General features: G+C 38.5%; 2 protein-coding genes and 1 long non-coding RNA gene across 6 annotated transcripts; 1 reads left to right on the top strand and 2 right to left on the bottom strand.

Annotated features, from left to right (window-relative positions):
• Positions 1-1679: 1679 nt before the first annotated feature.
• Positions 1680-7199, bottom strand: atmin (ATM interactor). The gene is made up of 4 exons (XM_039681798.2): positions 6856-7199; positions 5712-5837; positions 3770-3969; positions 1680-3549 (listed from the first exon to the last, which is right to left on the bottom strand). Exons 1-4 carry the CDS (start codon positions 7069-7071, stop codon positions 1827-1829), a joined length of 2265 nt encoding a protein of 754 aa, XP_039537732.2. The 5' UTR covers positions 7072-7199; the 3' UTR covers positions 1680-1826.
• A 1356-nt stretch (positions 7200-8555) lies between these two features.
• LOC120485924 (uncharacterized) lies at positions 8556-10841 on the bottom strand. Of its 4 annotated transcripts, XR_016169869.1 has the most exons (6): positions 10726-10841; positions 10512-10591; positions 10392-10441; positions 9737-10275; positions 9550-9608; positions 8556-9457 (listed from the first exon to the last, which is right to left on the bottom strand). It is a non-coding gene; the product is annotated as an uncharacterized LOC120485924 (long non-coding RNA). The 4 variants fall into 4 exon arrangements; XR_016169868.1 differs by having other exon boundaries at positions 9550-10275; XR_016169867.1 differs by having other exon boundaries at positions 8556-9608.
• A 112-nt stretch (positions 10842-10953) lies between these two features.
• Positions 10954-13422, top strand: LOC148977325 (uncharacterized). The gene is made up of 6 exons (XM_089135394.1): positions 10954-11294; positions 11518-11706; positions 12104-12593; positions 12688-12862; positions 13000-13150; positions 13239-13422. The coding sequence occupies exons 1-6, from the start codon at positions 11090-11092 to the stop codon at positions 13403-13405; spliced, it is 1377 nt and encodes a 458-aa protein (XP_088991520.1). The 5' UTR covers positions 10954-11089; the 3' UTR covers positions 13406-13422.
• Position 13423: the final 1 nt, after the last annotated feature.

The following is a 13423-nucleotide window of genomic DNA, read 5'->3' as shown; positions in this document are numbered from 1 at the left end:
TTTACAACAGAATCATTTGTTAACACTAATAATATTTGCTCTTGACAATAATACAGAAAAGAAAAAATTAATAAATCACATTATGGTATTGGTGGAATATAAACAACAGCATTATGCTTGATTCGATTAATGGCCAAGAAAATCTTCTCTGCAGTTTATTTTGTGGTTTCATGTGCATCAGCATTGTCTAAACAACAGAACATAACCATAAAGTACAAATGACCAGCCTTCAAATAACAAAAATAATCATTATATCAATATTAATATAGATAATTATAAACAATGTCTTAAACCAAGTTGTAAATGCAAATGCAAAAAAGCAACACAAATGTTATTCTTGGCACAAAAGAAATGCATGCACTCTACAGAGAAACACGAGCTTAGCTGACTCTTTCAAGTTTTCTAAAGGAAGTTTTTACTATGACATCATTGCCTAAACAAAATGAACACATATTCATTTGCAGTATTGATTCCAAGATCTAAATAACATTTTAATGAATGTAGTGGTTGAATATGAGAGTCTCTGATGTTTGGCATGAAAATACTAAAGCTCTTTTGCAGTTACGATGTCGAGAAGCAGCCATTGCAACATCATAAGGGAAACAGACACTGCGTCACATTCTACTTGTGGAATTTCCAATATATACACAAGTACATTAAGTGTGTGTGCACGCATACACATCCACACACACACAATGAAAATAAAGCTATGGTTGGCTTTCAGTGTAGTAAGGCCAAGAAGTAGTGAATGAGCAAGTGTGATTCTACACCACACTTCAAAATAACCAAAACCAAATAAATATATACACATTGAAATCTCTTACGAAATGAAGAAAATAAAAACTCAACTAAGGACAGCAATTTTGCTTCTCCATTAAGCAGCACTGTGATTTCAGTATCTCCATCAAAAGCATATTAACTTAAATTAAGGCATCAACAAAAAGGTTTAAACTGGTATTTAAAATCATTAGAACATAACCCAACAAAATTGATACATGCTTTTAAAGAAATATTAAAGGTTTTGTTTTACTGTAAACTTTTGCGATTTGAATCTACTCACAGTACAGAATGCACATCACAGTAAACAAGAGCAATTTCCCTGCTCCTCTTTTTAAGGGAATGTGACATCTGAAACATGCATAATATGCAAATTCATCTGATTTAGCATGTAAAGATTAAAATTAATGTGCCATAACAGTCAGCAAGAAATATTTACATGAATTCTGTCATGGATCAAGACCTAAATTTACTCACAGTGACTAGTAGATGGGTCAAGAGCATTGCACAAATAAATGTAACATAAGTTGTTATACATCACAAAGCAAAAAAAAAAACAAAAACGTATGATATAAAGACAATAAGACTCAAGTCATCTAAGCATCAGACTGGAAAGTATACCTACAAGACAAAGACATTTTACATGTGGGGGGAATGTTTATAATTTCTTGACTTGTTTTTTTACACGCGTATGCGCACGCGCACACTAGTACCAACTTACAGTACTACACATTTCCCACGAGAGGCTCTGACCTGATCTACTGCAACAAACAAAATACTTTTAGGACTACCAATATATTTTGAACATTGATACTGAGGTAATAAAGTGCTGCAAAGGTATATTCATACATCCTTAGATTTGGGCAGATATGCAATACCTTATAGTTGAATTACGAGTCTACGATTCTACAAGTATTCAAACAAATGTTATCTGACAGACTGAGTTCTAGATGATTTTAAGGGACTGATTAAAGTTCTGCCACCTTTGCTGAGGGAGATACTAGGAATGACTCCATTATGTAAACTAACTAACACTTTTGATGGATCTTTCAGATTTTGGCTTTCTCGTTGTGTCGAAACAATGAGATGAGCTCTTTGCACGTTTGGGTTTCCACCGAGCTAAAGTGAGACTCCATGTTCCAGGCCAAGTCTGCTGAAAGAAAGTCATCGACTGCTGTCTGGGTCTCATTGCTAGTGTGGAAGAGGTGTCCAAGGCTGTGAAAGGAACTGGAGATGGTCTGAGTTTCAGCACTGCTGAGTCTCACCTGCCCATCATTGGAGCAAGGCAGAGAAAGTGGAGCCGGCCTGATCTCAGTCTGTGTTTCTGTGTCTGAGGACTCCGTGCTCATGCTAAAACTAGACTGTCTGAGGATGCTCCCAAGGGGCATGTGCCCACTCGTTTCTAGCAGGAAATTGAGGTCTGTCTGGGTCTGGGTGTCAAACATCTCCAGCTCCAGGTCATTTGGTTGCACCCTGGTTCCAACGTCACTGTTGTGCCCATTACCAAGGTTGTCAAAGAGCAAGAAGTCAGTCTGTGTCTCAATGTCCAGGAGTTCCAACGTTGTCTCTGTGTTCAGACTGTTCAAGCCACTTTCTTCTGTCTGAGTCTGAATGTGTGTTGCATTGAGGAACTCCTCAAAGTCAAAGTCAATACCAGTGTGATGCGGTTCATGCGCAGCTAAACCTGAACCACAGCTCGAAGCTGCCCCAGTTATGGTGTCAGATAGTATATTCTCAAGGTCCCGAAAGAGTATCATGGTCTGAGTCTGGTTATCTGCAACTGTGTTTTGCTGCAAAATGTCTGTCTGGGCCCCAAAACACATGGACGCAGCAGCCTTGTCCTCAAAAAGCCCTGCTCCAGTGCTGGTTAGATGATCTTCTAAACCACTGCTTCTAAAAGTCGCATCAGCCATTGCAGTCTGAGTGGAGACACTGAGTGTATCAGTATCAAAAAGATTTGTGCACATCGCTTGGTCCATCTGGCTTTCATGCACTGGAGCTACAGAACAGCTTGTTTGTGTTTCTCGGGTCACATTAAAGGACGAGAAACTGAAAACATCTGTCTGTGCCCCAATGGAGAAAGTGGCTTTGATTCGTGAGGGTAGTGTCTGGGTTTGCACACTAATAGGCAGCTGAATCTGAGCACTAACACTGATGTCTGTCTGAGAGCAAGAGGATACTGAGGCCTCACAGCAGGGGGAAACAGTCGCTGGTCCGGCATCCATCCCTTTGTTGAGGTACGAGATGTCAGTTTGAATGTTTGTTGAAGTGCTTCTGTTGTTTGGATATCCCAAAGAGACTTGACTCTCAAGATTGACCTGTACTCCTGTGCTAAAAGTTTCTGGGCCCGACGTAGGTACAGGAAAGGTCTCTTTGAAAGTCTTGTTATTCAGATCAGGCATGGCTGTTTCGACCGACGGTGACAAAATATGCACAGTGTTTACGGACCCTTGTGCATCCATAGACAAGACCAATAACTTCAAGGCACTACTCTCTGCAGAGGGGAGGAGAACAGGCAGGTGGGTGAACTGCATAACAGGAACGTTGACTAGGGCCAACTTGGGCTTCGGGAGAAGGAGCTTCTGGAAGTTTCCAGGTTGGTTGCTGTTGTGTTGTGCTCTGTCTGGGGCTTCAGAGACTAGTAACGTTGAAAATCCTCCTTCAGTGAGCTTGTTCTTGGAGTCTGGAATTTCGTTTATTTGTTCATTAGGCATACTATTTGCTGTACTGCTTGACATTCTTTCCATCTTCCTCTTTTTCACAGGTGGATACCTAGAAGACAAATACTGACATGTTGAGCATTTTAATAAGACACACTACGATTAACAACATTAAACCATGACATGATATATATTATGAATAAAAGATAATGTCCTAGATGAGGTCAGACATGATATCCACTAGAAAAGCAGATTATTATCATGATTTAAGCAAGCCACTTTTTCATGTTTTCCCCAATACAAAATAATAAATGGCCAGATAAATGGAGTACCTGTGCTCCTTGGGAACCTCGTGGCCTGTTCTGTAGACATGAGACAGCAGTGCTGCTCTACTGGCATAAGGACAACCACAAGTACAGCTGTATGTCCTCCCACAATCCTCAGCATGTCTCCGCAGGTCCCACTCAGTGCTGTAGCCATTACTGCACTTCAAACACTTGTGCTTCTTTTCTGCGTGCATCTTCATAAAGTGCTATGCCATTATTAAGATTAGAAAAAAAATGTTAGTTATCAGTTTTTTTTTCCCTAGCAGGACATAAAATAAATATCAAGTTATAACAAAAAACATTTTGGCGTACCCCCTGAGGCACTTAACCTCCTTCTGCGTACCCCCTCTCTTCCACTTAGACTGCAGTGACACCTTTACCATTAAGGGACAAAATTTAACCCCCTTAAATTGATTTTAAGGTGCATTTTTTTTTACCTTTATACAGTGGGTTTAAAAAGTATTTAGTAAGGCACTGATTGTGCAAGTTCTCCTACTTATAATAATGAGAGCGGTCTGTAATTTTCGTCATAGGTACACTTCAACTATGAGAGACAAAATGAGAAAAAAAATCCAGGAAATCACACTGTATAGGATTTTTAAAGAATTTATTTGTAAATTATGGTGGAAGACCATAATTTACAAATAAATTATTTAAAAATCCTACAATGTGATTTCCTGGATTTTTTTTTTTTCATTTTGTCTCTCATAGTTAAAGTATACCTACGATGAAAATTACAGACCTCTCTCATCATTCTAAGTAGGAGAACTTGCACAGCAGTGGCTGACTAAATACTTTTTGGCCCAATTGTAAATGCAAAGCCAGGTGATACTATGGTGGTATAAATGCAATTACAAAGTCATAAATAAAGTTGTATTAAATGAAAAGCTGTATTAAATGAAAAGAAAAAAAAATTATGGTCCTCTTCCCACATTTCTCCTGTTCCACACAGAGTCCATTGGCAACCCATTTGCTTTCATATTCAATACAAGATATTACTCCTTAACACATTTAAAGCCCTTCATGGTCTTGCCCCTGCCATGCTGCTTGAGTGGATGCAGTCAGTTAAATTTCATGCAGTCAGTTTAATTTGATTGGATGTCATGTATTTGATCTTTTCCAGCACTACCTTTTTCCTGTTTTTAAATTAGAGGTGGCATTTTGCCCGTTAAAAATGCATGCTCTGATTTAAATGTATTAACTGGTGGGGCAGAATAATAGAATGGAAATAGTCAGCATTTTGTTTGTGTACCCTCTCTGTCATCCCACATACCCCATTTTGAGAACCACTGAGTTATAGGAAAGTATAAAAATGAAACACTGTCAGTTTACTGAAAGTAAGGCTGGGAAATAAACTCATATTGAGATCGAAAATAAAATGGACGTTGTTAATGATGAGAAGCCGTGGATATTTTTACTTGATATGCATAACCCTACTAGTCTATCACACACCAGAAATAATTGCAAAAACAGCCGGTCAGTCAGCGGGAGTCGTCAAAGGAAACAAGAACGAAAGAGAAGCTGAACTTGCATTACCGTCCAAGGTGAGGAAATTGTTGAAAAAGAGATACCATAACAACAACTATATGGAGGTGGTTTGGGTTTCTTTAAAAGTAACGCATAAATAAGAGCATATTAAGGGCCAGTTCACACAGAATAAGTTTTTATTAGGGATGCAAAGAACATTTTAATAGCACATAACGTGTTTTTTTAATATAATTTTTGTATTGGTTGTACCTCTTCAGATATTTGAGATTTTTACAGATTTTTTTCACCAAATTATATATTGAATTTGTGATAAATATCAATACCGATCAATATGAAAAAAAAAACAAACAAACAAACAAACAAACATTGTGTTCTTATTTTTGACATCTCCCAGCCCTAGCTTAAGGAACAGTGAGAAAAAAATAATAGAATGAAACATGCATATAACAATTGTAAGTACCTGTTTAACAAGCGAAAACTGAGAAAAGGGCCTGTGTGGTCCTCTTGGGCAGCCTTCTATTGGGCAACAGTAGAGCTTTTGTGAATCCTTAATGTCCTTTCTTACTGTAGGGTTGACCAGACCCTCCTGAAATCAAAAGAAACAGTGAGAGAAGACTTTAAATGATGGTTATAGGTTTGTAACTATAATTTTAGTTTAGTAAAGTAGAGTTCAAAGAAAACTGTTGTGACAACACTTTACAATAGGTTTAATTAGTTAACTAATGTGACATTAATTGCATGAACCAATAATGAACTGCTCTTATACAGCAGCATTCATTATTTTTTGTTCAATTTAATTTCAACATTTACTAATAGCCTAAATTGTTTTAAAAAATCTTGTTAACATCTTGTTAACACATGAACTGTGAACTAAGATAACATTTTTATTAACTAACATTAACAAAGATGAACAAATACAGTAACAAATGTATTTCTCATGGTTAGTTCATGTTAGTTAATACTTCGATGTTAACTAATGAACCTTATTGTAAACTGTTACCATTGACATTGAGTGTAAAATACAAAACTAGTGCATGTTATATAGCCTAGCTTTGTGCTTAAAGTAGAATAAAACATTTGATTGTCATTGAATACGGGAAAAATCAGAAAGATATAGTAGCCTATAATGTCTCTATCTTCAGAGCACACTTTCATATTAACTAGCCAACAGAGTTTAGCACCAATCCTGATCAAAATCACCTGCTGCTGTCTTTATCTTTCGAGTTATCCTGAAGACTCAGGTGTATTTGATGAGGGTTAGACTAAACTCTACAGGAAAAAAAAGTCGATGTTGAGGGCCAGAGTTGCCCAGCCCTGATCTAAATAATGCAAAGACAGACCTGACAGCAAGATGACAGACAAAATGTAAATACATCAAATTTTGTAAGAAAATACTGAACCTGTGTCTTCCGCTTTCCTAAAATAAAACATTTGCTAACGTTACTGGTGCACAACACTTCTCCTAATACTGTCACAGTAACAGTTCACTAGGCCTAGTTCAAATATTAATTTGAGTTCACGAAACACAGACTAAACAACAGAAGAGAAAACTCAGGTGGAAAGACATAAAAACTTTAAATAGCAAATGTATCGTGGTGTTGTACCTTGACTCTGTGGGACTTGACCAGATGCATGTTGAGTGCTGGAGTGTTAGGCAGAATCTTCCCGCATCCTTCCACCGTGCAGAGGATGTTGGTCCGCACTTCTTTGGTGAGCTCTGTTATGGAGGGTTTAATAATCTCTCTGTCTTGTAAAGGCAGCTTCTCGCTGCATTTTTGTCTTTTGTGACGGATATCATTATTGACTGTTGAAGCAGCCATGATTCAACACTCTACAACAAGACACATTCACTTCCAGGACACGTCGCATAGCAACCAACTCACCACAGATAGTCCCCGTACATTTACTTCCGGATGTCGCACACGCCCACATGCAACTCAACGTTAATGTAGAGCTGTACATTATCTGTACTTTCTCTATAAATTAAGCATCCGTTTACAAACAAACGCTCTGCGACTGCATTTCCGGGTCCTTTTCGCACCCAGTCAAAAGTTTTGGATCGGTACGATTGTGGGCCATTCCACCGAATGTGTGACATTTGCTTGTTGCAACTCTTCAAAAATAAACTTTTTATTTTATTTATTTATTTTTTATCTTTTTTAACATTGAATCTAATACTACAAATATTTAACTATTCAAATGTGTATTGGTCAATGTCAGGCAACTTTATTTTATTTTTAACAAGGTTTAAGCAGAAGATGGGCGCATGTTTTCTCAATCCTGTTACCGAAAATAACGTGTCATTTAAAAAGCGAGTATTTATTTTAAAGAAATTGTTGGTTATATGTTCAAAAAAAAAAAAAAATTATAATCACTATCGGCTATCACTAGCCATTTTTTCATTTTAAAGAAGACCGAAGCCTCAAGTTTGTTTATATATATATATATATATATATATATATATATATATATATATATATATATATATTAGAATCAAACAAAACTGATAAAAAATAGTAGTTTAATTTTATTTTATTTTTAGAAAAAAAAAATAGTAACAGGACTGAAAGTAACAGGATTGAGTTTTTAAGCAAAAAGTTATTAAATATAGGCTATGGCATATGGCCACATAGCATTTATGCTAATAGCATGAGGACACTGAGCCATTTCTAGTGCCTTACCAAAAGGTAATATTTTTTAAATAGAAAAAAAAAATAATAATAAATCTAAGAAAAAGTTTAGGTCGAAGGACGAATTTCAAGGCCAGACCTATTAAAATACTTTGATTCATGTAGATCAATATTACATGTCAAATTATTTTTTTGTGTGGCAGTGTTATAAAAGTAATCATGTACTGTACATCCAGCCAGTTGTTATCGCAGAATAAACCCTATCAGAGCGATGCAAGACCCCTCTGCTTCACGTTGGGCAGGATGTACATTATCCCTCACCTAATCATTTTGCATCTTTGTCTTTCTATCTATTAAAGTTTTGACTATATAAAAAGATTTAAAGGAATACTTTGTGTCATTTGATCATGTTCTCTCCAAACTTAGCTGTTTCGAGAGCGAACAGCAACTATGGTTTTATCACAATAAGGTACAAAGTCACAAGGCACTTCCTGTAAATCAATTAAAACACTTTTACTGTTTCTTGCTTTTTACCTACCTGCATTTTCACTTGTAGCGTCTACTCTGTACGGCTACTCTAACTTTCAAAAGTTTGACATGGTGTGTTACCTTGAGTATTGTAAGGAGAAAATTTGTTTGTGATGTTCCCCATTTGTACAGTGAGTTGCTTTGGGTTAAAGCATTTGATAAATGATTTACTGCAAATATTAAATTCAGACTTTTTTAACATGTATTTTGGACACCCAGAATGAAACAAATGGAGCTCAGGACGATCAAGACAAGGAGCCTTGGCAGAAGCTCTGGCATTACTGCAAGCCTGAAAATCAGGGCTTCTCAGGCACCGGTGGTTGAGTTCTGGCATTTGAACCTCTGAGGCATCCATGACAAGAACTTCTAGGACCGTACAGCCATGACAAGAAAATGGAAACAGAAACAGAGCGACATAAACCTCTGGGCCGGCAGTGGCCAGAATTATTAACTGACTGTGAGGCAGAAATGATGGGAACTTCTGGGACAGGGTGGACCAGACAGAAACCTCTGAGACTGGATGGTGATAACTAGGATCTTGGATACCACTGTGGCTAAGATGGTCTTGAGTGCTGACTTTGTGGCAAGAAAAGGAATCTTTGGTGTGCCTGTGGCATGAATCACAGGGGCAGCCATGATTGGGAGCACTGGCATTGAGGCGGCAGACACAGACGGAACTGGGCAGTCATATCAGGATCCTTGTTACCGGGAAAGGGAGCTCTGTCATCATCAGAGAGGCACAGGTGGAGGCAGAAAGCACTGGCATTCAGAAGACTGTGACAGGAACCTCAGAAATGAATGGCCATGATGGAATCCTTTTGGATGCAGGATGGTGCAAACCAAATCAAAAAGGGGCAATCAAAAGAAGTATGTACAAATACAATATGTACAGATACTGTCGGAAGCAGTACCGCCAGACGCAAAACCTGCTCGCTCAAGCCAAGGCGCAAGATGCTACACAGGCCTTGCTCAACCGGTAAGATGCAAAGCCTTGAGGAGGGATGGATCTGCACGAGAGACACCAACTGGAGAGGCCTTATGTGATGACCTGAAACATAACAGAAAAAAGACAGATTTGATTTAACAAATTCTTCCTATGAGAAAATAAAATGATTTTTTAGCTGATCTTAGGTTCACTACTGTGGTGAGCAGGACGGCCGAGGGACGTGAAAGAACGTCGCGACGAACGTTGGCTTGTCCTTTAAGAGAGCCAGGAGGTGACGGAGAGAGTCTGATTATTACCTTAAACTTTACTTTTTAAACTCTACTGGATTATGTTAAGATGTTTTGTATGATTATGAATTATTAATTCTAGATCTCATCTCACCTATTGACAGGTTGGGTTTGGACCAGAGCTCCCATTTCAGCAGCAGCATGTCATAGTCACTAGGGGAATATCCACTCCACATCACGAACATCAGAACCCATAGTGACCATGCCGTCGCCTGCCTGCCGAAGTACTTTCCCCTGACATGGTACTGTGAAGGACAGTACGCTGCTGTGCCTGGAGGAAATATATTTTGTCTGATACGTTTGCTTTACCGCCTAACTCATCACAGGAGTTAAAGTGCCGAACTGCAGCTTTAAGTGACAATACATGCCAGAGAATGACATGTACTGCGAACTCCTCAAGTCAATCAGCTTGACTTCAGATGTCTCGCTGTTAATAGATAGATTGTCCAGTTTTATGTCACGGTGGAGTACTCTGCGAATGCAGCACACGTTGGGTGCATGAGCCGCCTGCCTCATGAACTGGACCAGATTCTCGCAGGGAGAGGGACATTTGAGGACCATAACAAAGTGGTCAGGGTCCTTTACTCACCAGGATGGGCGATCTCTATTTGGAAGGGGATTTGGATGATCAGGCTAGAAGATGGAGGTGGTTTCCCAAACAAGGATTTAGATCAGTCTTGGACCAGTTTTTTAATAATAATAAAAAACAATGTCTGTGATGAATGTTTTATATTGTGTAGCCTACTTACATAGAATAAGCATCCAGTATCTTTTGTGTGGTGACGTATTTCACGGCCACCTTATGAACAAAACAAATAATTAAAGGGATAGTTCACTTTGAAATTAATTTTTGGCATGTTTTAGCTTACCTCAAGGACATCCAAGATCTAGGTGTCTTTGTTTTCACAGTATTTTCAATTTTGACATTTTTCAGTCAAACCGTTGTTGTCTATCAGCATGCACAGAGAAAAGTCAAAATTAAACATGATTTAATGACTCGTAAATGTAAGTACACATTGATGGCCTAAGACACAAAACGAGCGGTTTTTGTGAGAAAACGAACAGTATTTATATCGTTTTTACCTCATGTAATCACAGTGACGTCCAAGTGATCTGAATCAGTTGTGCAATGTCCAACTGAACCGAACCGAATCAATTCAATGTTACGCCGGAAGTGATCGCTTGCGTGTGACGTCAGTCAATATTTACATGGAGATTTCGGAAGTTTTACCTTTTACTAAACATATTTAGATATACCGAAATCGTCTTCCATTGCGGTTTCCCGTATATTTAAATATGTTTAGTGAAAGGTAAAACTTTCGAAATCTCTGTATAAGGCAACGCTACTTTTGCGTCATCGAAGGTTAACGCCCCTTTTTAGGGGAAAACAAACGGTCTGGACACGTTCTGAATTTTGTCTACTCCGGTAACAGAAGAAAAAAATAACATGCCCAAAAGTTGTTGCGTGGTGAACTGCACCTCAAATGTTTGTAAAACACCCGGTTTGAAATTTATACCTTTACCATGCCGAAAAAAACAAGCGGAAAGAAGAATGCTATGGCTTCAGGCGATAAAGAGGGAAGCACCAGATGGAGGGTTGTGGGACCCAAAGACCCCTCACACATATGTATGTGGGAAGCATTTCATTACAGGTAAGCCGATTATTTAATTAATTCAACCCCTAAACGATCTGTATTTAACATAAAGTAGTGTACTTGCAAGTTACTGGCTTTATTTATGTTACCATACCAACTAAGCCAGTTAGTGCTAGTTAGCATCTAACGTTAGCTATGGCTGGGCAGCTTGAAAACAGCCCAGAGTGTTTTACATGTGCATGTACTGAAACGGTATTTTACAATTTTAAACCAATTCCAGGAAACCATGTCAAAGAACCCCTGCACCCGGATTTTGTGCCCACAATATTTCCTCACCGTACTGTGGCAGACCCAAACCAGAAATTGAATAGGTATAAACACGCCAGGAAACGTGAGCAGACATCACCCCTTCTCAAACGCAAGGTGGCAAAAACGACTGCTGTGACTGTGAGCCCAGATCTACCTACAAGTAAGTTGAATGACATGCATTCGTTGAGATTATATTAAAGGGATAGTTCACCCAAAAATAAAAATTCTTTAATCATTTACTCACCCTCAAGTTGTTCCAAACCTCTGTGTTTATTTGTTCTGCTGAACATGCTGAAAGAATGTTTTAATCAAACAGATCTCATTTCCCATTGACTACCATAGTAGGAAAAAAATACATACTATGGAAGTCAATGGGGAATGAGATCTGTTTGATTAAAACATTCTTCCAAATATCGTCCTTTGTGTTCAGCAGAACAAATAAACACATAGAGGTTTGGAACAACATGAGGGTGAGTAAATACTGACAGAATTTTCATTTTTGGGTGAACTATCCCTTTAAGATGGTCAGACTAAAGCAACTTTTTTTTTCTTATTAGTTCTCCATGAAGATCATAGCCCAACTGACAACGATGATGGTGAAGATGTGCCTGATGAAATGCGCGAGTCAAGGAACTGCCTGTCATCTTATTCTTTGGAGGAAAATGATGGAAAGTGCCGACAGATGACTGGACTCAGCTGGACGATGTTTTTGAGCCTCTTTACATTTCTTAACCAGTTTGTGAAGAGGCGAGGCTGCATCTCCCTTCCACCGCGGGACCAGCTGTTTATTACACTGATAAAACTACGTCAAAACCCATCCTTTTTTTTTTTAAGTCATGTTCTGAAAATGCCTCAAACAACTGTCAGGCAAATTTTTATCCGATGGCTTGACCTGATGTATGGGAAAATTTCCTTTTTAGTTCACTGGCCTGATAGGGAATGTTTTTCACTGATACCTCCACAAATGAAGGCCCAGTTCCCACGACTCACAGCAATCATAGATTGTTTTGAAATCAGGACAGAGTACCCCAGCAACCTTAAAGCTAGGTGAGTGTCACAAGAAATATCTTTGCACACTCTAACATCCCATGTTGAAATAAAAGGGTAGATGTCATTGCTACTATTATGTATCCTTTCTTAGAGCAAAATCATACTCTAACTACAAGAAATGGACAACAGTGAAATATCTAATAGCATGCAGTCCATCTGGCAGCATTACATTTTTGTCAAATGGATGGGGAGGAAGGGCCTCTGATGTACATATTGTTCGACAGTCAGGATTCCTGTCCTCAGTGTATCATTCTCCAGGTGATCAGGTAAAATTGGAATTAGGTGTATCTCAACTAACCACATTCATGTCATTTGATTAGGGTGTCATGTCACCACCCTCTGGTGAAAAAGCAGAACAAAGTAGATACAATGAAATATTATGGTGGATTTTTTTTATTTCTAGATATTAGCAGACAGGGGGTTTACACTCCAGGATGACTTTGCCCTCCTTGGTGTCGAGCTGGTAACACCGTCCTTCGCAAAAGGAAGGAAGCAGTTACCTGGGAGAGAGGTGGAAATGTCTCGTAGAAAGTCAAACATCCGGATTCATATTGGTAAGTAAAACTAAATTATTGTAATGTTGTTTTATTTGAAAAGACAATTTAGAAAAGCACTCACTTTTTGTTGTTGTCGTCTTTACAGAGCGGGTGATTGGTGTGCTAAAAGGTCGCTTTCGCATCCTTGACGGTCCACTCCCTCGCTGTCTGGTTCAGTCTGCACGGGACAAAAACCAAGGGCAAGCAACAGTTGACAAACTTGTAAATGTTTGTGCAGCACTTGTAAATATGTCACAAAGTATTATTAAATAAATACTAAAGTATTTCAAT

Source organism: Pimephales promelas, chromosome 10, assembly GCF_988280905.1.
Source record: "Pimephales promelas chromosome 10, fPimPro1.hap1.1, whole genome shotgun sequence".
Classification (NCBI taxonomy): Eukaryota; Metazoa; Chordata; class Actinopteri; order Cypriniformes; family Leuciscidae; genus Pimephales; species Pimephales promelas.
The sequence above is the reverse complement of the archived record's forward strand: the minus strand, read 5'-3'. Positions and strand labels throughout refer to the sequence as shown.